This window comes from Mixophyes fleayi, chromosome 5 (genome assembly GCF_038048845.1).
Source record: "Mixophyes fleayi isolate aMixFle1 chromosome 5, aMixFle1.hap1, whole genome shotgun sequence".
NCBI lineage: Eukaryota > Metazoa > Chordata > Amphibia > Anura > Limnodynastidae > Mixophyes > Mixophyes fleayi.
The window spans coordinates 100,417,204-100,444,969 of NC_134406.1; the positions used below are offsets into that span (position 1 = coordinate 100,417,204).

At 42.1% G+C, this 27,766-nt stretch overlaps 1 protein-coding gene across 5 annotated transcripts in view; it reads left to right on the top strand.

The window, feature by feature from the left end:
• PDE1C (phosphodiesterase 1C) overlaps nucleotides 1-27,766 on the top strand; it is a 702,427-nt gene that overhangs the window by 546,520 nt on the left and 128,141 nt on the right. For all 5 annotated transcript variants that reach the window (XM_075212604.1, XM_075212600.1, XM_075212602.1 and 2 more), the window contains one exon: nucleotides 12,990-13,130. In XM_075212604.1, coding sequence (XP_075068705.1) covers nucleotides 12,990-13,130 — 141 coding nt within the window. The remainder of the gene's footprint in view (nucleotides 1-12,989; nucleotides 13,131-27,766) is intronic.

Here is a 27,766-nt window from a genome sequence, read left to right on the forward strand (position 1 = left end):
TGAGCAGAGGGTCCTAGCTGATGATGGAGTGCTTGTAATTTTTTTGGAAGAACTTACAGCTTTTCCCAACACTTTGCCATGAGCTCTCGTCAAATGGCGTAACATAGACGAGGTTCCAAGATGGTGAAGTTCCCTCCCTTGACTGACTGTGACTTGACATACACTACAAATGGCTATACAGTTGTTGTCTGGATTGGGGTAGAAATAATTCCACACATAAGAAGTGGATTTTTTTGTTTTATGGCCTGGCATGACAATAGCCTTTTTCTTGTCACGTGCCAGAACTGCTGCCACTGGTGCAGGACTTACATAAACAACCTCATCCTCATCAACATCCTCATTAGTGCCCTCGTTGCCTACACAAATCTCCCCCTCATCCTCTTCTATTTTCATAGTAGCATCCCCAATTTGTGTATCACCGGCTACACTCGGGCTGTTCAGGCACACATCAGCAGAACTGCTGAAAGGGTCCCTCTTCATGGGTACACTAACAGAATGCTCACGATTAGACATACCACTGGTGGATGGACTCTCCACAGGGATTGTTGTCATTTCTGATTCAGAGCATACATTATCCTCTAATGCCTTACTGTTATCTTGCAGCTCGGCTTTGACGTGTAACAGTATTTGTGCACCACTTGTAGGCTCGGTAACATTTTTTGTTCTGCCACTAATAGAGAAAGGTGAAGGCCGCATTCTCTCTTTGCCACTGCGTGTGTAGAATGGCATGTTGGCAATTTTTTTTTTTATCGGCACTTAACTTTTCCTCAGTTACACTTCTTTTTCGCTTCAACACGGTAAATTTTTTTTGAGTGTGTGTGTTTTTGACTGATTTCAAAAGACTGTGTAGTTTGACATCGCCTTTCTCAGATGACGTACTGGGAACACTACCATCAGGACTGGTGACAGAACCTGGTTGCTCATTCTGCTCATATGTGGACTGCTTTGAATCGATTCTGAGCCCAAAGCACTTGTAGTGCTACAAATTGTTTTAGATACTGCTAACAAATATGGCTTTTGACAGTCAGAAAAAATTATGCAAAAGAATGTGGGACACCCCAAAAGCACTTGGGAGTGCTAAATATATTTTTTGGACACTGCTGCCAAATAGTACTTTTGACAGCCAGAAAAATGTATGCAAAAGAATGGGGGACACCCCAAAAGCACTTGGAGTGCTAAATATAATTTTTTTAGACTGCTGACAAACAGGACTTTTGACAGCCAGAAATATTTCTGCAAAAGAATGGGGGACACCCCAAAAGCACTTGGGAGTGCTAAATATATTTTTTGGACACTGCTGCCAAATAGGACTTTTGACAGCCAGGAAAATGTATGCAAAAGAATGGGGGACACCCCAAAAGCACTTGGGAGTGCTAAATATATTTTTTGGACACTGCTGCCAAATAGGACTTTTGACAGCCCGAAAAATTTATGCAAAAGAATGGGGGACACCCCAAAAGCACTTGGGAGTGCTAAATATATTTTTTGGACACTGCTGCCAAATAGGACTTTTGACAGCCAGAAAAATTTCTGCAAAAGAATGGGGGACACCCCAAAAGCACTTGGGAGTGCTAAATATATTTTTTGGACACTGCTGCCAAATAGGACTTTTGACAGCCAGAAAAATTTCTGCAAAAGAATGGGGGACACCCCAAAAGCACTTGGGAGTGCTAAATATATTTTTTGGACACTGCTGCCAAATAGGACTTTTGACAGCCAGAAAAATTTATGCAAAAGAATGGGGAACACCCCAAAAGTACTTGGAGTGCCTGATACTGAACAAAAACCTCCTCTCTTCTCCTCTTACTGCTGTAACAACTGGTATTAAGATTAGAATGGTATTGAATAGAAACAATAATGTGTCCAATTACTGCTCTGTCCCGGCGCTGATATAGCCAGTGTGACCTAACCCTGCTTTCTCCCTCTGTCAAATGGCGATGGATTGCTGTGGAGGCTGGTATTTATGTATGCTTTTCAAATCTCGTGAGAACCGAGCTCAGAAAAACTAATACGTCACGATGACATTTTGCCTCGATTTCGAATCCGAATGGGCGGGAGAGTACCAAGCGTGCTTGGCTCGGTACTCGGATAGGCTAAATTCGGTAGGATTCGGATCTCGGGGTAACCGAGCCCGCCCATCTCTACTTATATTGTTTCTTTTTTCGTCTGCTAATAATTCTTAATTATATACATTATTTCATGTTCTATTTATTGGTAGAATTTACACAAATTTATTAGAAAAGCAATCAAATGCAGACAGCAAATACAGATAGTTCTGAAGAGTGCCATCACACCAAGGACCGGGTTGTTTAAAAAAATTACTTATCTGCGAACATGGGGAGCAAGTATCTTTGTGCAACAAGCGCTGTGCAAAAACAATACATAGCTACTGCAAGCTGATAGATACTCTCACTTTTTGGTTATCACCAAGCCCAAAACAGATGTCCATGCACTATGATCACTTGCCATTTGACACCAAACTCAAGAAGAATCTGGATGCAGGGAACACTCTTGGCTTTGATGCCATTAGCCCCGCACCTAAATTGAGTGCCTTTGGAGCACAAAAGTGGAAGCCTTCGCCAGAACCAGAACAGTAGGAGGTAGTATTAGTATAAATGATGAAGGACAGTCATGGTTGCCAGTAGCTGTCTTAAGATTTCTGTAATATGCTTCAATAGTGTATTCCATCAATTCTCCATTATTGTATATTACAATTTTATGTCTCTCTTGATTCTGATAACGATAGAGTTATTTTAAATATAGAAAAAATGGCTTTTCATATTACTGTCCTGTCCACTAGTGTCATAGCAGATACCTAAATTTCTTGACTATTTTTCCGGTATGGACATTGGTGGATCTAAAATATCATACAGTTTGTTTATTTTACATATGTATACTTTTTGTCTCTACATTTTCTGCCATGTCAAAATCCTTAATGAGAATAAGAATAATTTTGTGAAAGAAAAAGATTTATGCAATGTCTTCATTTTCTTGTAAAGTGTTCCCCTTTAGTAAGTATAAATCACTTTTGATTAGCGAAATGTGAGGTGATAAATATATTGATGTAAATATACACAACTGTTAAAAATGACAGTTTACCACTGCCATTGCCCTTCTGCTCCATGGGAAGTTTCTGTCCTCCCTCATCTCGGCTTAAGACACCTGCATTGCGGTTTGACAGGTGTACCGCCCCAGTCAAACTCCCCACCTGCCACTGTCCTCGGAGTGGGTCTATCCTAAGGCAAGCTCAGAAGGACAGAAACCTCTCGTGGAGCTTAAGGGCTAAAGCTTGACAAAAATAAACTGTTAACACTTCTATTTTTGAAAGCATTCTTACGTTGTTGTATTTTTTCCACACCTACCTAAAACTTTTGCACATTATTGTATATATTTATATTTATATACATATAATATAAAAACACAAGGGGGTTGCAGTACACACACAGCTTAAATGGCTGACAGAAATTATACATTTGAATGGGAAACAGGTTATGGAACCATTTTCCAAGCTTACGTGAGTATTTAATTGGAAACAAGACATGCCTTAAGGTTATAATCTCGATATGACAGATGAATAGAGTTATGATGGCAACCCAAACAAAACAAACTGCAAAGCATTAACAAAAGAAGGGGAAATTAGAACAGTGTAATGTCTTGTGATCAAAAACAAGGGAAACAATTGTACAATATTTTATTTTCTTGTTTATCTTCATCTATTGTCTGTCTGTAATATTTATTCCTTGCAATCTGAAAATTAAGGAATAACAATATTAAGGTGATTTTCTAAATTCAGGGACAAAATTATTCATCTGCTTCATTTTCATAAGAGTTTCAGACATACCCACCACGTGAGACAATACATGAATCCCACCCTTCAAATACCTCCTCCCATGTACGCTACTTTTTAACTATGAACCAGCATCCTTTCCCATCCTTCCTTAACATTGCAAGACACATTGCTCACTACGTGCAAAGGTGCAAGTTGATTGGTCTGGTTGATAAGTCTGTGCTACCTTTTTCTCGCATATGCTCTGGAGTAGTAGCAGGGTTCCTTACCATAATGTCAAATTACTTCTTTTAATATTACAGTTGGAGAAACTGCATTTATTGGGGCATTGTCTGGTTTCTAGGTGTTCAAAGAACCTTTTCTCCCTGTAAAACTATTTGATTTTTATGGGTTTTACATAGGGATGAGCGCACTCGGATTTATGAAATCCGAGCCCACCCGAACGTTGCGGATCCGAGTCGGATCCGAGACAGATCCGGGTATTGGCGCCAAATTCAAAAGTGAAACTGAGGCTCTGACTCATAATCCCGTTGTCGGATCTCGCGATACTCGGATCCTATAAATTCCCCGCTAGTCGCCACCATCTTCACTCGGGCATTGATCAGGGTAGAGGGAGGGTGTGTTAGGTGGTCCTCTGTGCTGTTTAGTTCTGTGCTGTTTAGTTCTGTGCTGGGCTGTGCTGTGCTGTGCTGTGTTCTGCAGTATAAGTCCAGTGGTGCTGTGTGCTGTGCTCTGTCCTTCTGAGGTCAGTGGTGCTGCTGGGTCCTGTGCTGTGTCCTGTTCAGTCCAGTGGTGCTGTGTCCTGTGCTCTGTGCTTCTAAGGGCATAGTTATTTCCCCAATATTCCCCTGTGTTTAAAAAAATAAAAAAAAGTTTTTTTTAAAAATACCAAAAACTACTTTAATATTTTTTAATTACCACAAAATTTGCACAACCAATCCTGCAGTATAAGCCCATTGGTACTGCAATATTACCAAGTTCACACATTCAGCAGTAAAAGTCCAGTGGTACTGCAATATTACAAAGTTTACACATTCTGCAGTATCAGTCCAGTGGTGCTGTGTCCTGTGCTCTGTCCTGCTGAGTTCCGTAGTGCTGCTGGGTCCTGTGCCGTGTCCTGTTCAGTCCAGTGGTGCTGTGTCCTGTGCTCTGTGCTTCTAAGGGCATAGTTATTTCCCCATTATTCCCAAGTTTTTAAAAAATAAAAAAAAAGTAAAAAAAAAAAAAAAATTTAAAAAAAAAAAAAATATATAATAATTATAACCAAATTTGCAAAACCAATCCAGCATTATAAGTCCATTGGTACTGCAATATTACCAAGTTCACACATTCTGCAGTATCAGTCCAGTGGTGCTGTGTCCTGTGCTCTGTCCTGCTGAGTTCCGTAGTGCTGCTGGGTCCTGTGCCGTGTCCGGTTCAGTCCAGTGGTGCTGTGTCCTGTGCTCTGTGCTTCTAAGGGCATAGTTATTTCCCCACTATTCCCAAGTTTTTTAAAAATAAAAAAAAGTAAAAAAAAATAAAAAATTTAAAAAAAAATAAAATATAATAATTATAACCAAATTTGCAAAACCAATCCAGCAGTATAAGTCCATTGGTACTGCAATATTACCAAGTTCACACATTCTGCAGTATCTTGTGCTACATATAATGGAGACCAAAAATTTGGAGGATAAAGTAGGGAAAGATCAAGACCCACTTCCTCCTAATGCTGAAGCTGCTGCCACTAGTCATGACATAGACGATGAAATGCCATCAACGTCGTCTTCCAAGCCCGATGCCCAATCTCGTAGTACCGGGCATGTAAAATCCAAAAAGCCCAAGTTAAGAAAAAGTAGCAAAAAGAGAAACTTAAAATCATCTGAGGAGAAACGTAAAGTTGCCAATATGCCATTTACGACACGGAGTGGCAAGGAACGGCTTAGGCCCTGGCCCGTGTTCATGACTAGTGGTTCAGCTTCACCCACGGATCTTAGCCCTCCTCCTCCTCCCCCCCCCTACAAAAAATTGAAGAGAGTTATGCTGTCAGCAACAAAACAGCAAACAACTCTGCCTTCTAAAGAGAAATTATCACAAATCCCCAAGGCGAGTCCAAGGGTGTTGGTGGTTGTCAAGCCTGACCTTCCCATCACTGTACGGGAAGAGGTGGCTCGGGAGGAGGCTATTGATGATGTAGCTGGCGCTGTGGAGGAACTTGATGATGAGGATGGTGATGTGGTTATTGTAAATGAGGCACCAGGGGGGGAAACAGCTGATGTCCATGGGATGAAAAAGCCCATCGTCATGCCTGGTCAGAAGACCAAAAAATGCACCTCTTCGGTCTGGAGTTATTTTTATCCAAATCCAGACAACCAATGTATGGCAATATGTAGCTTATGTAAAGCTCAAATAAGCAGGGGTAAGGATCTTGCCCACCTAGGAACATCCTCCCTTATACGTCACCTGAATAACCTTCATAGTTCAGTGGTTAGTTCAGGAACTGGGGCTAGGACCCTCATCGGTACAGGGACACCTAAATCCCGTGGTCCAGTTGGATACACACCAGCAACACCCTCCTCGTCAACTTCCTCCACAATCTCCATCAGATTCAGTCCTGCAGCCCAAGTCAGCAGCCAGACTGAGTCCTCCTCAATACGGGATTCATCCGAGGAATCCTGCAGCGGTACGCCTACTACTGCCACTGCTGCTGTTGCTGCTGTTAGTCGGTCATCTTCCCAGAGGGGAAGTCGTAAGACCGCTAAGTCTTTCACAAAACAATTGACCGTCCAACAGTCGTTTGCCATGACCACCAAATACGATAGTAGTCACCCTATTGCAAAGCGTATAACTGCGGCTGTAACTGCAATGTTGGTGTTAGACGTGCGCCCGGTGTCCGCCATCAGTGGAGTGGGATTTAGAGGGTTGATGGAGGTATTGTGTCCCCGGTACCAAATCCCCTCGAGATTCCACTTCACTAGGCAGGCGATACCAAAAATGTACAGAGAAGTACGATCAAGTGTCCTCAGTGCTCTTAAAAATGCGGTTGTACCCACTGTCCACTTAACCACGGACATGTGGACAAGTGGTTCTGTGCAAACGAAGGACTATATGACTGTGACAGCCCACTGGGTAGATGCATCCCCTTCCGCAGCAACAGCAACAGCTGCATCAGTAGCAGCATCTACAAAATGGCTGCTCATGCAAAGGCAGGCAACATTGTGCATTACAGGCTTTAATAAGAGGCACAACGCTGACAACATATTAGAGAAAATGAGGGAAATTATCTCTCAGTGGCTTACCCCACTTAGACTCTCATGGGGATTTGTGGTGTCAGACAATGCCAGTAACATTGTGCGGGCATTAAATATGGGCAATTTCCAGCACGTCCCATGTTTTGCCCACACCATTAATTTGGTGGTGCAGCATTACCTCAAGAGTGACAGGGGTGTGCAGGAGATGCTTGCGGTGGCGCGCAAAATTGCTGGACACTTTCGGCATTCAGCCAGTGCCTACCGCAGACTAGAGGCACATCAAAAAAGCATGAACCTGCCCTGCCATCACCTCAAACAACAGGTTGTGACGCGCTGGAACTCCACCCTCTATATGCTGCAGAGGATGGAGGAGCAGCAAAAGGCCATTCAGGCCTACACAGCCACCTACGACATAGGCAAAGGAGTGGGGATGCGCCTCAGTCAAGCGCAGTGGAGACTGATTTCCGTGTTGTGCAAGGTTCTGCAGCCATTTGAACTTGCCACACGAGAAGTCAGTTCCGACACTGCCAGCTTGAGTCAGGTCATTCCCCTGATCAGGCTGTTGCAGAAGCAGCTGGAGAAAGTGAGGGAGGAGCTGGTAAGCCATTGCGATTACACCAAGCATGTAGCTCTTGTGGATGTAGCCCTTCGTACGCTTTGCCAGGATCCGAGGGTGGTCACTCTTTTAAAGTCAGAGGAATACATTCTGGCCACCGTGCTCGATCCTCGGTTTAAAGCGTATGTTGTGTCTCTGTTTCCGGCGGACACAAGTCTACAGCGGTGCAAAGACCTGCTGGTCAGGAGATTGTCCTCTGAAGAGGACCGTGACATGCCAACAGCTCCACCCTCATTTTCTTCCACATCTATGGCTGCGAGGAAAAAGCTCAGTTTTCCCAAAAGAGGCACTGGCGGGGATGCTGATAACATCTGGTCCGGACTGAAGGACCTGCCAACCATTGCAGACATGTCTACTCTCGCTGCATTGGATGCTGTCACAATAGAAAAAATTGTGGATGATTACTTTGCTGACACCATCCAAGTAGACATGTCAGACAGTCCATATTGTTACTGGCAGGAAAAAAAGGCAGTTTGGAAGCCCCTGTACAAACTGGCTCTATTTTACCTGAGTTGTCCCCCCTCCAGTGTGTACTCGGAAAGAGTTTTTAGTGCAGCGGGGAACCTGGTCAGTGAGCGGCGAAGGAGGTTGCTTCCTCACAACGTTGAAAAAATGATGTTTATAAAAATGAATAATCAATTCCTCAATGAAGTACAGCACTGCCCTCCAGATACTACAGAGGGACCTGTGGTTGTGGAGTCCAGCGGGGACGAATTGATAATGTGTGATGAGGAGGAAGTACACACTGTAGGGGGAGAGGAATCAGAGGTTGAGGATGAGGACGACATCTTGCCTCAGTAGAGCCTGTTTAGTCTGTACAGGGAGAGATGAATAGCTTTTTTGGTGTGGGGGCCCAAACAAACCAATCATTTCAGCCAAAGTTGTTTGGTAGGCCCTGTCGCTGAAATGATTGGTTTGTTAAAGTGTGCATGTCCTATTTCAACAACATAAGGGTGGGTGTGAGGGCCCAAGGACAATTCCATCTTGGAACTTTTTTTTTTGCATTATATGACCAAGCAACAGTCGTTTGCCATGTTCAAAAAGTAAAACCAAATGTAAAAAAATTCAAGAAATTAAACCAAAAGTAAAATGCCGTGTCATAATTTAAAACAAGAGGTATTGACGTGCTCTAAAACTACTGTATTGTTGTTTATATTTTATAAACACTACACTTGAAAGCTTGAGTCTTTCAATAGAAAAGTAACTGTCCATTGCACGAATATTTGCAACAGGGAAAATTTTAGGGTTAAGAAAGTCAACTAATAATAACACTTCGACGCTGTGTGTCTTTATAAACACTACACTTGGAAGTTGGAGGAGGTATTGTGGCCCCGGCACCAAATTTACTACCGGGGCCACTCCACTGTGCAGTCCATATTTAGGTGTATCAGATATTAAACAACGGTGACAGTTGATGCCCAATTTTTTAATTATATTGTGGCCTCGGTACCAAATTGTGTACCGGGGCCACCCCACTACGCAGTCCAGATACTTGTTTGGTGGAATTCAGACCAGTTGAGGGTTTTATTATTATATTGTGTGGACCACTCTATCTATACCACACTACAACTCTATACCACTCTATTTCCTACTTTAATTCTATTTCATACTTTAATTCTATTTCCTACTTTAATTCTATTACTAATTAATTACCATAAAGAGGAACAAAATAAACCAATTTTACCAAAAGTATAATATGACTTAGACTTACAAACACTACACTTTAAAGATCGTGCCTTTAAATGAAAAAGTCAGTCTTCATTGCACGACTATGTGCAACAGGGACATTTTTTTGGGTTTACAAAGTCAAACAATAACACTTCGACCCTGTCTGTCTGGGGTCTCTCAATGACGAATTGTCTGTACCATGTTTGGAGGAGGTATTGTGGCCCCGGTATCAAATTGGGTACCGGGGCCACCCCACTATGCAGTCCAGATACTTGTTTGGTGGAATTCAGACACGTGGAGGGTTTTTTAATTATATTGTGGCCTCGGTACCAAATTGTGTACCGGGGCCACCACACTACGCAGTCAAGATAGATAGATGCGTATTGCGTATCATAGATAAAGTACATTCAGTGGTGTGGGGCAAATTGAAAAATATTCAAAATGCACTGACATTATCAAAAACAAGAGGTTGTCACACGCTAAAACTCCAACATGTATATGATGGAGAGGATGGAGGAGCAGCCGTATGTGTAGTGTAATGCAGATCTGTTGAAGGTTTTTTATATATTTTATTGTGGTGCCCAGTGCCCACTCCTCTACGCAGTCCAGGTACAATTATTGGTGCGAATCATAAAAGTTCTGGGTTTTTAATATATTGTGGTGACCCACTCCTCTACGCAGTCCAGGTACAATTATTGGTGCGAATCATAAAAGTTCAGGGTTTTTAAGATATTGTGGTGACCCACTCCTCTACGCAGTCCAGGTACAATTATTGGTGCGAATCATAAAAGTTCAGGGTTTTTAAGATATTGTGGTGACCCACTCCTCTACGCAGTCCAGGTACAATTATTGGTGCGAATCATAAAAGTTCAGGGTTTTTAAGATATTGTGGTGACCCACTCCTCTACGCAGTCCAGGTACAATTATTGGTGCGAATCATAAAAGTTCAGGGTTTTTAAGATATTGTGGTGACCCACTCCTCTACGCAGTCCAGGTACAATTATTGGTGCGAATCATAAAAGTTCAGGGTTTTTAAGATATTGTGGTGACCCACTCCTCTACGCAGTCCAGGTACAATTATTGGTGCGAATCATACAAGTTCAGGGTTTTTAATATATTGTGGTGACCCACTCCTCTACGCAGTCCAGGTACATTTATTGGTGCGATTCATAAAAGTTCAGTGTTTTTAATATATATTGTGGTGACCCACTCCTCTACGCAGTCCAGGTACATTTATTGGTGCGAATCATACAAGTTGATGGTTTTCTTATTATATATATTGTGGTGACCCACTCCTCTACGCAGTCCAGGTACATTTATTGGTGCGAATCATAAAAGTTCAGGGTTTTTAAGATATTGTGGTGACCCACTCCTCTACGCAGTCCAGGTACAATTATTGGTGCGAATCATAAAAGTTCAGGGTTTTTATTATATTGTGGTGACCCACTCCTCTACGCAGTCCAGGTACAATTATTGGTGCGAATCATAAAAGTTCAGGGTTTTTAAGATATTGTGGTGACCCACTCCTCTACGCAGTCCAGGTACAATTATTGGTGCGAATCATAAAAGTTCAGGGTTTTTAATATATATTGTGGTGACCCACTCCTCTACGCAGTCCAGGTACAATTATTGGTGCGAATCATAAAAGTTCAGGGTTTATAATATATTGTGGTGACCCACTCCTCTACGCAGTCCAGAAAGATACCTTGTTGCAACGTTTTGGACTAATAACTATATTGTGAGGTGTTCAGAATACACTGTAAATTAGTGGAAATGCTTGTTATTGAATGTTATTGAGGTTAATAATAGCCTAGGAGTGAAAATAAGCCCAAAAACTTGATTTTTAAACTTTTTATGTTTTTTTCAAAAAAAATCCGAATCCAATACCTTAAATCCGAACCGAGACCTTTCGTCAAGTGTTTTGCGAGACAAATCCGAACCTCAAAAATAACGAAAATCCGGATCCAAAACACAAAACACGAGACCTCAAAAGTCGCCGGTGCACATCCCTAGTTTTACATAAGGTTTCAGTAATTATGGATCATCCTACACTTTCAATGGGAAGACTATTTTTTTTTACCATGGTGGAGTATTTGATGCAGGTGCACACATTTATGTTCACATAAATACCCAGCTCCAAGGGTACTTCACCCTGAGACATGAATGAGGGGGGAACAACAGCCTTATAAGAGAAACTCTAGACTGTTAATAATAAGGGCGGATGAAAGTTTTAGTAAACTGGCCTATGAAATTTTACTATTTCACAATTTAGCTGGGCCTACAGTCCCCCAAATGTAAGTACAGACTGATTTTAGGGGGGAAACGACTAAAAGCCAGAAAACAGACAATTCATTATCTGTCATGCAGATAGACTCATTTGCGCAAATAAAAATCCATTGTGGGTGAACATTTTTGCCTGTTCTTAAAAGACCCCAAATTAGTGAAGAGGAATTGTACAGTGATTAGTCCAGTCAATGTGCACTTACTCCTGCACCTAGGAGCAGCACTGTCAGTGAGTGGTTGCAATGTTGAAGTAAGTCTGAGGATGTATGGCATTTGCATAATAGCAATCTAGGAAAAAGGTAAAATCGGTTTCTTTTGTGAGTGTGTGGTGCAAGATTGTTTTTATCATTTTATTATTATTATGGCTGATAAAAAAAATGTCTATTATAAATATTTGTCTAAGTGTTCAATTTAGTTTTAAGTTAAAAGCATATGGTTTTATTTAATGGACATACCTCTGCTGGTTTAATCTTAATAGAAGAAAGGCCATGAATTAATTATAATGCTGTAATCTCCTTGCTGCCTTATGATCACACTGAAGTACCTGTCCTAGGAGGGCCTGTATTGGGATATTACACCACTTTAAAACTCAGAAATGCGTTTCTATACAATCTTTTTATGGGGCTGACTAAAACACATCATAAATGTTTGGGAGGCTAAATATGAGGGTGCTGGAGTCAGACTATGTTAGGGAAAAGTTTTGGAAAGCCAGAAAGGACTTCTACAGACCTGCATTCTTAGCACCCTATATTATCACTGAATGCCTTACCTTTCTACATTCTGTGCATTAGCTTTAATTCAGTAGCATGCGCAAAAGTCAAAAAGATCCAAAGGAGGTTCAAAAATTAAGGATAAGGATGAGGTGAATTGCTTCCAAATGACTGATTTCCCCTCCCAAAAGGGACATACTTGGTAGGTATTATGAATATGTGTTCATGTGTCTGTGTTTAACTTATCTTTAGGTTGAAGAAAAAAAATATACTTTTTCATTTTGTGTTATTTTCCTTTATGTACGTCTAACATTCACAATGGGCATAAACAAATGATCATTCCATTGCCTTTTGTCCCCCTAAAAACTACTTAGTTATGCTGTCCAAAGACTAGATTTCTATTTATAGATGCAATCTCTAGTGTTTTCCTATGAGCACTTTAATTCTGACAGGTTGTGATATTGAAACAAACGAGATGTATTATTCAACAAGATATGGTAATGTTTTTGATCTTTTCTTACATGTGGTATACATCAAATTGTATATTGGCTTCATTGTCTCTTTACAATATATCCTAATTTATTGTGTCAAGTTTAAGTGTTCTCATTGACTTATTGTGTGTTATTATATTTTAACAATGTTCCTTCTGCTGATGTCATGTCTATGAGACAACATAATCATAGTGCTTTCTATTCTAGATACCAATCTCTGCACTTGTTTCATTCGTGGAAGCACTGGAAGTTGGATACACCAAACATAAAAATCCGTATCACAACCTGATTCATGCAGCAGATGTTACACAAACAGTTCATTACTTTCTCTTTAAGTCAGGGTTAGCGGTAAGTAGAATCTTGCTTTTCTATTTAACCTACTGCTTTCAGCTATAGACATTCCCTACTCTTCAACTGTCATGAGCTTAAAACCTGTATTATCTATATGATATCAGTGTATATGGATAATAGTATAAACATAAAAATATATAGAAATTAATATTCACAAAATAACATATGCACATGTATGTTCTACAGTGGCCTTTAAGGCATATCACTTAGTGCGTTGTACGCAAGAAAAACAAAAAGGAAGGCTCCTTCAGGACCCCACTCACCTGGGATAAGGCATATAAAAGAGCACTTGATGCACTGTTGTCTTTTCCAGGATGGCTTGCTCAGTACCTTGCAGCAGGAAAGATTTAAGGTATCGGGAAAACCTGTTTGAGAGAGAGAGCATAGTGTATTTCAACAGCCCGATTCTGCTTTCAAGTTGCGCTAATATATACAGTTATTGTAGCTTTTGTATTATGCTCTTATTTTTGTAGAATTGCTCTTTTGTGTTTCATTTTGTAGCTGTGTTGATCAGTTGGCAGCTATGTGCTGGTTTACAAGTGTCAATGTAGAAGTGAGAGTATACAAGTGTCAACCTTCCAACACTAGGCCTCAGAAGCTCTCAATACACGCATACATACCCACCCATTCCTTAAATCTACTCTATCCCCAATGCAATTCAATTTAAGCAATACCCTCCTCTGTCTTCATGAAGTCCCCAAACATCAACATGTATTCATCCTGCGCCTTCCAGTCTACTCCAATTCATGAAAATCCAGGCACAAGAGTTTTTCTCAAAACCTCCCCCTGCCGTTCAGCATGTAACGTTCACCTACAGCAACCATTCCCATCAATATCAGGCACTACTGATTTTTACATTGCATGGTCCAGCAGCATGGCAGACACTCCTGAGTCTCCTTGTAGCTATTGCTGTCATCTGCACCATGGTTACAACTACATGCTTCCTAGCCCTCTCCCTAAGGGTGGAAGAATTTGAAATCAACAATTAGTGCAGATAGCTAGGAGAGATTATCTGAGAGCCAGTCTGTATCTGTACTTGATTATTGAGAAAAAAGCATATAAAATCAATAGTAGCAGAAAATGATGTGAAAGAATGGGAGTATAAAGCCAGAAGCATTAGGATGAGTGACAGTGAGATAATGGGTGTATAAATATCAGGAACCTGAAAGGTCTGTTTTTACTTGTTACTGCATTAGGGCCTACATTTACACCCTAAATTTACAGTACAGACACACTGTTACTAATAGCCGTAGGTCGTGGAGATGGGGCTGTGATCACAGAACGTTGAGTTTTGCACATGCTGGTTTTCCTTTAGCTCTGTCCTACTTTGCTCATTCTGGGAGCAGAGGAAGATATTGTGTCCTGTTACTGATATAAAAGCCATAGAAATCTATAGAAAACCCTCCACTATCTTCATTGGCTCCTTACATAGTTATTTCACTTCCCTGCTTCCTTCATCTTTTTTGGGTGTCAGGGGGATAAGGATTTTTGTATTACAGTTGTTCATTTGTTGTAGGGTAGTGAAGTTTATCAGGTTTAGAGCTACATTAAAAATTACAAACATTTTTCTAAGGTGATCCCCTGGAGGTACGTGTCCCTATATTGCCAGCAAATAAATAAAGACATTCAATGTAAAGGTATTTATGTATAGTATGTTAAAAAACATAGCTTAGTGTTAGTATTTAGTGCTAATGTTAAGCATTCCTTTATGCCAACCTATTGACATTGCCTCTAGGAGTGACATCACTTAGCCATCAGCTAAGTGGGCAATGACTACAACAAGTGTGCAGTATTGCCAGATTCAATAACAAACCCCATTTGAACAACCCACAAATGATTATACCACGCATTTTACTGAATTCTCAGTCACTGTAGACATCAGAGCAGGAAGAGAGGGCTTTTTTTAAATTCAATTTTCCATTCGATTGTGGTATATTAGTTTAGTATATGGTCACACAAACTAATTTATGTACACATATACATTTAATAAAATGTGCCTAGCAAACTTGTATGTGTTGCACAGAAATTCAGGCAATGATGCTACTTACCTGGCTTTTCCAGAAATATATTATAAACATCCTGATACTTGTAGAGGAGAGAGGATAGCACATGACATGTCAGAGGGTACCATGGCTTACTGACAGAGAGTTCCCAGCACAGACAGGACACAGAAGCGGACACCAAAAAAAAGTATGGGTTAGGGACAAAATAGGCATTGGAAAAGAGAGACATCTACAGGTATGAAGATTGTCCTTCTAAGCCAGACATTGGTGTAACTACAAAGGTAGCAGTGCTGCTCCAGGACCTGCTACCTTCTGCCATTCCATCTGAGCATTTTGGGCAAGTGTTTGTATCTGGATGTCCTATCAGGAACCCAGGGTTTAACTTGGCAGCTATGGGTCCAATAGCAAAATGATTTAAGGACCCCCGCTCAATGGCGAAAATGTCACATAAACTCACATAAACACACGGAGCTTTGACAAGGAAAGTGGGCCACCATCAGCTGTAGGCCCCATCCCAGCTGCACCCCATGGACCTAGTTATGCCCTTGTCAAGAATCTTCTATATGGTGATAGATATGAGATTTGTGAGATATGTTCAGGAACATCTCACTAGTAGTAGTTGCTAGTATCAGTCTGGAACAATCCTTAGGGCAGTCTGTCACACCATTGATATAGTGTTGTGCTTGCAGAAAAGCCAAGATATAAGACTTCATGTTTTTGTATAGCTTGCATGTAAGTGTAGGGCTGCTTTGCAAATTTATTAGATAATTAACTGACTTGATGCCTGCTCTATCCCAGATTGTGAAGGGTTAGGGCAGCTATTTCATCCTGAGTCAGAGCAGGTGGATGGATTTATTAGCATTCGACCTTAAATTAGACAGAAGGTGTGCCTAAATTTGCCTGTGAACATTAGTGATGGGTTGTCTAAAATGTGCTGGGGAATTTCTTGGTCATCTAGATGTAGAAAACATTTGTGAGTATATCTCAAGAGAGATGTAAGTATAAGTAGTTGGGAGGCTTATTCCTCTGTTTGCTATTGATTGTTCAATTTGGGTCGGTTGTTTTGCCTTTCCAAATAATATTGTGGAATGTGATTTTGAAGTAATAGTTGAGCTTGGAGAAGATACATTAGTTTAGGAAATTAAATTGTTTTTATACGATTTGCTCTGCTCCTATTTATGATATCTTGAGAATATTCCAACCCACAAGTTGTATAGTAATGCTGATAACTGCTATCTAGAGATCACAGACTAGCAAGATTAGAAGAGTATAAAATATATTACCAACAGAAATATCTATATACTAAATAAATAAGCAAAAAATACAGTATATAAAAGTATATGTTTTATTGACACATAAAAATATTGTATTTTAACGTGGTTTACAAAGGTATAAAATACAACTGGTCAGGTTGAGTTTAGTCAAAACAAGAGCCATAACAGTGATGTTGTGTTATGACAGTTGTTTAAATAAAAAAGAATATGAATCAGAACTGCAAAAAATCAAGAATAAAATAAAATGTTCAACTCAAGGTATGAGTTGAGCTTGGTGAAGCAGGCTACATTATATCACACTTCTCAGCACTGTGCTATTTATACTTTGAGCTGCCTTTATGGTGATGAAAATACATTGCTTTCATTAGTTGTTTTTCCGTAAGGGGCAGGTGATCTAGTAACCAAAGAAGCATCATTTTATTATGCAGATGGCAGGGTTAAGTAAAATATTTTGATAGTTGGTCTAGAATAGTGATGGCAACCTGATTCTCTTTAGGGACTGCATGGGCAGCCATCTGACCTTCAAAGGAGCCTCGTATTACCCTTAATCTCACTAATAAGCTAAAAAAAAATACATTTAATCAGAATAGAAATATACCTATCTGGAATAACATGTCAGCAGTCATTTTAATGTAAGGTAAACAAGTGTAACATGCTATAAGAAAGAAATCTGACAATAAGGCAGGAAGGAGCTGTGGGCCACAGGGGAAGTTACCAACCGATGCTTGCCTGGGCTGTACATTTTGAATTTGTTTTCGAGGATCTAGATGTGTTTTTTTATACATTATAACCCAAGGCTTTCTGTCCCAAGCAATAAAAGCTATAAAGAACAAGAACATATCTTTTAGTTCTTACGCTTTATATTTCTTTGGAGAAGTGTGAAATATAAATCAGAGGTTGGATGGTAAAATTGGCTATTTTCTAAGCTGTTGAAATTTTATAATAAATAGAAAATAATAAAAGGATCAATTATACAGTGCCCAGAATATTGAAACAGGGTGGAAAAAATAATTAAATGGATTTTACAAGGTATTTCATTCAAAGATAATTCAGTATTTACATGATATTACATGATTTTTGAGGCGTGCAGTAACTTCTTTTAGCCTGCTGATGTCACTGTTGCAATACACTTTATACACTCTATTTGGTCAGTGTCTAATGCTCCTTTTATATAGCAGTGGGGTCCTGCAGGCTATATATTACATATTGTACTGGTTTGATGACTTTTGAATGATGAACTAAACTTCAATAGCTGTATTATTTATTTAATCAACGGAAATAGATCTACAACTTATGTATTTTCCAAACTGATATATCTCTATTAAATATAACATTTAAATATGCAGCAAACATGAGTTCATCTTTTTTTTTCTATCCTACATGCATGCCAAACTTTTCAATTAAAATGCAGTTGTCAGTTTAATATTATGCTGCTCCAAATACTTAGAGTAACATATTTGGCATTGTCAAACCTGCAAATAAAAAATAAAATTACTTTAGAATCAGATGATTTAGCATGTTTAACTGACTCCAGCATAAGCAGATGGTGTGTGCAGTTGCTTTGACAAGGGGCAGTAACACTCACGTTGGCTCTGACTTCCTGACTTTAAAACTTAAACAATTTTTTTAGGGAGTAGACTCTAAACTTTGCATTAAATAAACAGAATTAGGGAGAAATTGTTCTACTAAAATAGTGTTGGCATTTTAAATATAATATAATTTTAAAATAATTTTTCCCCAAAGGAATAAAATGAAATGTTTTATTTTGTATGGCTGTCCCTTTTCTTTAAAGGGAAACATATATGTTTATAAACAGTGATTGTTTTTTCAATCTAAACATATAGGTGGACATTATAATGCCCAAAATAACCTACATTTTCAGCCTATCAGCATTTATTAACATGGGACCAGCCATTTCCTTTCCTCTGTCGCTAGACTACAATCAAACAGTGTTGTAACCAAACTATCCTGTAAAATGTTGAAATATTGTTTTACCATGCAATAATCTTGAAGAAACCTCAGATATAGTAAAACAAACAAAATAATTAAATAAATAAATAAATATGATCATGTGGTACAAAGCAGCACAAAAACAATCGTTCCTATTCTACCATTCAGCATCTGCATTTCCACTGCAGTTTTGGACTTTGTGAATCAATAGGGCAGCTTTTCTGAAAGCACGCAGGAATGTTCTTGTCACAAATCGGGATCTTAGCCGCACTTACCTCATCCACCGCTGTCATATCACGGCTACCTGGGTCCCTTCTGGTCATCTGCAGCATTCCCGTTCTCCACACCTTCATTTGTAAACAAACACATACTGTTTGTCCTGCTGCATGGGCGCGGCCATCTTGGATGCAGTCAGGTGATCATTCCAAACCAAACAGATTCAGAAGCTGTGATCACATGAACTGATCAGCCAATAGTTGTTTGGGACATCCTATTTAAACCTGCTGCTGTGATCTGTTCATTGCCAGAACAACACACTTCTCTCCAGAGGATAGTTCTTGGCTTCAGTGTTCCTGACTGCATTACAAGTGCAGTGTTCCTGTCTGCATTGCAAGTGCAGTGTTCCTGATTGCATTACAAGTGCAGTGTTCCTGACTGCATTACAAGTGCAGTGTTCCTGTCAGAATTACAAAGTGCACTGTTCCTGTCTGCATTACTAGTGCACTGTTCCTGTCAACATTTCTAGACTGCTCATTCCTCTGCTATATTCTACAATGAGCAAAAAGATCATCCAGGCTGCTTAGTTCTGTTTCACTCATGCTCCAGCTAGTCCCAAGGGTTCCGAATCGGATCAAGACATTCAGACGACCGTGACAGTTTGTTCTGGCGTAATGGATCCGCTAGGGGAACATACCCTGAGGGAGGACTCTGTCCAAATATTAGCTGAACGCATTGAGAGACAAGAAACTAACCAGGGGCAAATTTTGAGATTGCTGCAGGATGTTTCTACACGTATGGATACCTAGCAGTTATTCCGCAGTCAACCATCCCATACTCCGCCTGAGCCAGTAATACCTGCTTCACTACTTACTTCATCCAGACTCCATCTTCCCACGCCAGCTAAATACAATGGCGATCCGAAGAATTGCCGCGGGTTTCTCAACCAGTGTAGTATACACTTTGAATTACAACCTGGAAATTTCCCCACTGCACGTACCAAAACTGCTTATATTGTTTCGCTACTATCAGGGCAAGCTCTGGCATCACCGCTCTGGGAAAAATCTGACCCAATTTTATTTGATATTGATAGCTTCCTGTCTACCTTCCGCAGAATATTCGACGAGCCTGGAAGAACAACGTCAGCCGCTTTAGATATTCTGCGCCTTCGGCAAGGGCAGCAGTCTGTGGGCCAATATGCCGTTCAATTTCAAACACTTTCCTCTGAACTATCTTGGAATAACGATGCTCTTGTTGCGGTTTTCTGGCAGGGCCTGTCTGACCACATTAAGGATGTATTAGCGTCTCGGGACTTACCTACAACGCTAGACCAATTGATTACCACCTGCAATCGGGTTGATCTTCGGTTCAGAGAAAGAGCTCTAGAAAAGAGGAAGCTGAAACACCCCAAGTTCCACCCTATTCAACGGGTCTGTGTACCGTCTCCTTTCCCTGAAGGACCCATGCAATTAGGCAAAGCACGTCTTTTACCCACCGAGCGAGAACGGCGAGTTAGAGAGAAACTTTGCTTATACTGTGCCAGTTCCGGACATCTGTTACATCATTGTCCTCGCAAGCCGGGTAAACACAACCTCCTAGCTGACGATGAGGAAGTGAGCCTAGGAGTGGCTCTTCTCTCCCCACAAGGCAAGGACTGTATTATCCCAGTCACTCTGAAACACGCTCAAGGCTCCCAATACATTTCAGCCCTGCTGGATTCTGGAGCAGCTGGGAATTTCATGTCTGCCAGATTAGCTGCTGAACTAGCCATTCCACTAGAGAAAATTCCAGTGACCATCTTTATCTCTGCGGTTGACGGTAGCCGTATTCCAGGGGGTACCATTACGCATCAGACTTCTCCAGTGACGCTCCAAATAGGAGTTCTGCATTCCGAGTCTCTTACCTTTTTGGTCATCCCAGAAGCCACTAGCCCTGTGGTTCTCGGGTTTCCATGGCTTCAAACGCATAACCCCCATATTGACTGGTCGACTCCACAAATCCTGGCGTGGGCTCCAACTTGTTTCGGGTCCTGTTTACAACGTGTTCTTCCACATTGCTCCACCTCTGATAAGGAAGTTTTGCCAGTTCCTTCTGCCTACCAAGAGTTCACAGACGTTTTCAGTAAGCAGGCCGCTGAAACTCTACCACCTCATCGGGATTGGGACTGTCCCATTGATCTTGTTCCGGGTAAAACCCCACCGCGTGGCAGAGTCTACCCTCTTTCTATCCCTGAGACAAAATCTATGTCTGAATATGTAAAAGAGAACTTGGAAAAGGGCTTTATTCGCCCATCCTCTTCACCGGCAGGAGCCGGGTTCTTTTTTGTAAAAAAAAAAGATGGTGGATTACATCCCTGCATCGATTACCGAGGTCTCAACGACATTACCATCAAGAACCGGTATCCTCTGCCCCTCATCACAGAGTTATTTGACAGAGTCAAAGGTGCGCAAATATTTACGAAGTTGGATCTCCGCGGGGCCTACAATTTGATCCGTATCAGGCGTGGCGATGAATGGAAAACCGCCTTTAACACCAGGGATGGGCGCTACGAATATCTTGTCATGCCATTCGGTCTGAGCAATGCCCCAGCGGTTTTTCAGAATTTCATAAACGAAATCTTTCGGGACTTACTGTACCATACTATTGTGGTATATTTGGACGATATCCTCGTTTTCTCCTCTGATATCCAGTCCCATCGCAGACATGTTAAAGAGGTCCTCAGCCGTCTCAGAAGGAATAAACTGTATTGCAAGCTTGAAAAATGCACCTTCGAAGTTGAATCCATTCCATTCTTGGGGTATATCATCTCGGGCACCGGTCTCCGTATGGACCCAGAGAAGGTGCAAGCTATTCTTAACTGGCCTCAACCATCTACACTAACGGCAGTACAGCGATTTCTGGGATTTGCTAACTACTATCGAAAATTTATTCGTGGCTACTCTACTGTAGTAGCACCACTCACCGCCCTCACCAAAAAAGGAGCTAATCCTGCCAAGTGGTCTGAAGAAGCCCAATCTGCTTTTCAACTTCTGAAACAAGCATTTATTTCTGCTCCCATACTGAGGCAACCAGATTTAACCTGTCCATTCTACTTGGAAGTTGATGCCTCATCTGTCGGAGTAGGGGCAGTTCTCTCCCAAAAACCAGCTGATGAGCAATGGCATCCCTGCGGGTTCTTCTCCCGAAAATTTTTACCAGCTGAACGAAATTATGCCATAGGGGACAAAGAGCTGCTTGCCATCAAATTGGCGCTTGAAGAGTGGAGACATTTACTAGAGGGAGCTCGTTATCCTGTCACAATATACACGGATCACAAGAATCTGCTCTACCTTAAAACTGCACAGTGCATGAATCCACGTCATGCCCGATGGGCACTATTCTTTTCTCGATTTGATATCCATGTCACCTTCCGTCCCGGTTCCAAAAATCGCAAGGCCGATGCTCTGTCACGTTCTATGGTAAAAGATGAAGATTCCATCATTGTGGATCCACGGCCTATTATCAGCCCACTCAGCATCGCAGTCAGTAGACCCGACAATACACCTCCCCAGGGGAAAACTTTTGTTCCTGAGAATCTGCGTAAAAAATTGCTCCAATGGGCACATTGTTCCAGATTTGCCGGTCATGCTGGCATCCGCAAAACTCAATCTTTCATATTGAGAAGCTACTGGTGGCCTACGCTTCATCAGGATGTTCAGCAATTTGTTTCCGCATGTGGCAGCTGTGCCCAACATAAAAGTTCAAGACAATCTTCAGCTGGTCAACTTTTGCCTCTGCCTATTCCCACCAAACCCTGGACCCATATTTCTATGGACTTTGTTTCTGATTTGCCCAATTCTAATAATTTCAATACCATCTGGGTCATCGTTGACCGATTCTCTAAAATGGCGCATTTTGTTCCTCTCCGTGGACTCCCATCAGCACCTATCCTGGCTCAGCAATTTATAAAGGAGATCTTCCGTTTGCATGGGTGTCCTGAAGAAATCGTCTCAGATAGAGGAGTTCAGTTTGTGGCGAAATTCTGGAGATCCTTGTGCCAAGCACTACAGATCAAACTAAACTTCTCTTCGGCCTATCATCCCCAATCCAACGGGCAAACGGAAAGAGTTAATCAAGACCTAGAAACATTTCTCCGTTTGTACATATCCTCTTCTCAAGACGACTGGGTAGATCTGCTTCCTTGAGCAGAATTTGCTCATAATAATCATTATCACGAATCCTCTGCTTCCACTCCATTTCATACGATCTATGGCCTACACCCCAGGGTACCCTTGTTTACTCCACTTCCTACAGCCTCAGTACCTGCCTCTGAAGTTTTCCTAAAGAATTTTTCAGGTCACTGGCGCCAGGTACGGGAATCTCTACTTAAAGCGTCCCAACGCTACAAAATTTAGGCCGACAAAAAGAGACGAGCCATTCCAAGCTTGAAACCCGGAGACAGAGTCTGGCTGTCTACTCGCAATCTACGCCTCAGAGTTCCATCTATGAAATTCGCTCCTTGCTTTATTGGACCGTTTAACATCTCCCGAGTCATCAATCCAGTGTCCTACAAATTACATCTACCATCTTACCTCAGGGTACCCAACACCTTCCATATCTCTCTCTTGAAACCACTGGTGCTAAATCGGTTTTATACACCCAAACTGGTTTCTCCTGAAGTGCAGACTGAACATGGTGACGAATATGAAATTAAAGAGATCTTGGACTCTCGGTTTTGACATAAAACCTTACAATATCTAGTCGACTGGAAAGGCTATGGTCCAGAAGAGAGGGCCTGGATCAAAGCTTCTGATGTTCACGCTCCATCTCTCATCAAAAAATTTCACCGCAAGTTTCCAACTAAGCCCCAATCTAAGTGTCCAGTGGCCACTCGTAAGGGAGGGGGTACTGTCACAAATCGGGATCTTAGCCGCACTTACCTCATCCGCCGCTGTCATATCACGGCTACCTGGGTCCCTTCTGGTCATCTGCAGCATTCCCGTTCTCCACACCTTCATTTGTAAACAAACACATACTGTTTGTCCTGCTGCATGGGCGCGGCCATCTTGGATGCAGTCAGGTGATCATTCCAAACCAAACAGATTCAGAAGCTGTGATCACATGAACTGATCAGCCAATAGTTGTTTGGGACATCCTATTTAAACCTGCTGCTGTGATCTGTTCATTGCCAGAACAACACACTTCTCTCCAGAGGATAGTTCTTGGCTTCCTGACTGCATTACAAGTGCAGTGTTCCTGTCTGCATTGCAAGTGCAGTGTTCCTGATTGCATTACAAGTGCAGTGTTCCTGACTGCATTACAAGTGCAGTGTTCCTGTCAGAATTACAAAGTGCACTGTTCCTGTCTGCATTACTAGTGCACTGTTCCTGTCAACATTTCTAGACTGCTCATTCCTCTGCTATATTCTACAATGAGCAAAAAGATCATCCAGGCTGCTTAGTTCTGTTTCACTCATGCTCCAGCTAGTCCCAAGGGTTCCGAATCGGATCAAGACATTCAGACGACCGTGACAGTTTGTTCTGGCGTAATGGATCCGCTAGGGGAACATACCCCGAGGGAGGACTCTGTCCAAATATTAGCTGAACGCATTGAGAGACAAGAAACTAACCAGGGGCAAATTTTGAGATTGCTGCAGGATGTTTCTACACGTATGGATACCTAGCAGTTATTCCGCAGTCAACCATCCCATACTCCGCCTGAGCCAGTAATACCTGCTTCACTACTTACTTCATCCAGACTCCATCTTCCCACGCCAGCTAAATACAATGGCGATCCGAAGAATTGCCGCGGGTTTCTCAACCAGTGTAGTATACACTTTGAATTACAACCTGGAAATATCCCCACTGCACGTACCAAAACTGCTTATATTGTTTCGCTACTATCAGGGCAAGCTCTGGCATCACCGCTCTGGGAAAAATCTGACCCAATTTTATTTGATATTGATAGCTTCCTGTCTACCTTCCGCAGAATATTCGACGAGCCTGGAAGAACAACGTCAGCCGCTTTAGATATTCTGCGCCTTCGGCAAGGGCAGCAGTCTGTGGGCCAATATGCCGTTCAATTTCAAACACTTTCCTCTGAACTATCTTGGAATAACGATGCTCTTGTTGCGGTTTTCTGGCAGGGCCTGTCTGACCACATTAAGGATGTATTAGCGTCTCGGGACTTACCTACAACGCTAGACCAATTGATTACCACCTGCAATCGGGTTGATCTTCGGTTCAGAGAAAGAGCTCTAGAAAAGAGGAAGCTGAAACACCCCAAGTTCCACCCTATTCAACGGGTCCGTGTACCGTCTCCTTTCCCTGAAGGACCCATGCAATTAGGCAAAGCACGTCTTTTACCCACCGAGCGAGAACGGCGAGTTAGAGAGAAACTTTGCTTATACTGTGCCAGTTCCGGACATCTGTTACATCATTGTCCTCGCAAGCCGGGTAAACACAACCTCCTAGCTGACGATGAGGAAGTGAGCCTAGGAGTGGCTCTTCTCTCCCCACAAGGCAAGGACTGTATTATCCCAGTCACTCTGAAACACGCTCAAGGCTCCCAATACATTTCAGCCCTGCTGGATTCTGGAGCAGCTGGGAATTTCATGTCTGCCAGATTAGCTGCTGAACTAGCCATTCCACTAGAGAAAATTCCAGTGACCATCTTTCTCTCTGCGGTTGACGGTAGCCGTATTCCAGGGGGTACCATTACGCATCAGACTTCTCCAGTGACGCTCCAAATAGGAGTTCTGCATTCCGAGTCTCTTACCTTTTTGGTCATCCCAGAAGCCACTAGCCCTGTGGTTCTCGGGTTTCCATGGCTTCAAACGCATAACCCCCATATTGACTGGTCGACTCCACAAATCCTGGCGTGGGCTCCAACTTGTTTCGGGTCCTGTTTACAACGTGTTCTTCCACATTGCTCCACCTCTGATAAGGAAGTTTTGCCAGTTCCTTCTGCCTACCAAGAGTTCACAGACGTTTTCAGTAAGCAGGCCGCTGAAACTCTACCACCTCATCGGGATTGGGACTGTCCCATTGATCTTGTTCCGGGTAAAACCCCACCGCGTGGCAGAGTCTACCCTCTTTCTATCCCTGAGACAAAATCTATGTCTGAATATGTAAAAGAGAACTTGGAAAAGGGCTTTATTCGCCCATCCTCTTCACCGGCAGGAGCCGGGTTCTTTTTTGTAAAAAAAAAAGATGGTGGATTACATCCCTGCATCGATTACCGAGGTCTCAACGACATTACCATCAAGAACCGGTATCCTCTGCCCCTCATCACAGAGTTATTTGACAGAGTCAAAGGTGCGCAAATATTTACGAAGTTGGATCTCCGCGGGGCCTACAATTTGATCTGTATCAGGCGTGGCGATGAATGGAAAACCGCCTTTAACACCAGGGATGGGCGCTACGAATATCTTGTCATGCCATTCGGTCTGAGCAATGCCCCAGCGGTTTTTCAGAATTTCATAAACGAAATCTTTCGGGACTTACTGTACCATACTATTGTGGTATATTTGGACGATATCCTCGTTTTCTCCTCTGATATCCAGTCCCATCGCAGACATGTTAAAGAGGTCCTCAGCCGTCTCAGAAGGAATAAACTGTATTGCAAGCTTGAAAAATGCACCTTCGAAGTTGAATCCATTCCATTCTTGGGGTATATCATCTCGGGCACCGGTCTCCGTATGGACCCAGAGAAGGTGCAAGCTATTCTTAACTGGCCTCAACCATCTACACTAACGGCAGTACAGCGATTTCTGGGATTTGCTAACTACTATCGAAAATTTATTCGTGGCTACTCTACTGTAGTAGCACCACTCACCGCCCTCACCAAAAAAGGAGCTAATCCTGCCAAGTGGTCTGAAGAAGCCCAATCTGCTTTTCAACTTCTGAAACAAGCATTTATTTCTGCTCCCATACTGAGGCAACCAGATTTAACCTGTCCATTCTACTTGGAAGTTGATGCCTCATCTGTCGGAGTAGGGGCAGTTCTCTCCCAAAAACCAGCTGATGAGCAATGGCATCCCTGCGGGTTCTTCTCCCGAAAATTTTTACCAGCTGAACGAAATTATGCCATAGGGGACAAAGAGCTGCTTGCCATCAAATTGGCGCTTGAAGAGTGGAGACATTTACTAGAGGGAGCTCGTTATCCTGTCACAATATACACGGATCACAAGAATCTGCTCTACCTTAAAACTGCACAGTGCATGAATCCACGTCATGCCCGATGGGCACTATTCTTTTCTCGATTTGATATCCATGTCACCTTCCGTCCCGGTTCCAAAAATCGCAAGGCCGATGCTCTGTCACGTTCTATGGTAAAAGATGAAGATTCCATCATTGTGGATCCACGGCCTATTATCAGCCCACTCAGCATCGCAGTCAGTAGACCCGACAATACACCTCCCCAGGGGAAAACTTTTGTTCCTGAGAATCTGCGTAAAAAATTGCTCCAATGGGCACATTGTTCCAGATTTGCCGGTCATGCTGGCATCCGCAAAACTCAATCTTTCATATTGAGAAGCTACTGGTGGCCTACGCTTCATCAGGATGTTCAGCAATTTGTTTCCGCATGTGGCAGCTGTGCCCAACATAAAAGTTCAAGACAATCTTCAGCTGGTCAACTTTTGCCTCTGCCTATTCCCACCAAACCCTGGACCCATATTTCTATGGACTTTGTTTCTGATTTGCCCAATTCTAATAATTTCAATACCATCTGGGTCATCGTTGACCGATTCTCTAAAATGGCGCATTTTGTTCCTCTCCGTGGACTCCCATCAGCACCTATCCTGGCTCAGCAATTTATAAAGGAGATCTTCCGTTTGCATGGGTGTCCTGAAGAAATCGTCTCAGATAGAGGAGTTCAGTTTGTGGCGAAATTCTGGAGATCCTTGTGCCAAGCACTACAGATCAAACTAAACTTCTCTTCGGCCTATCATCCCCAATCCAACGGGCAAACGGAAAGAGTTAATCAAGACCTAGAAACATTTCTCCGTTTGTACATATCCTCTTCTCAAGACGACTGGGTAGATCTGCTTCCTTGAGCAGAATTTGCTCATAATAATCATTATCACGAATCCTCTGCTTCCACTCCATTTCATACGATCTATGGCCTACACCCCAGGGTACCCTTGTTTACTCCACTTCCTACAGCCTCAGTACCTGCCTCTGAAGTTTTCCTAAAGAATTTTTCAGGT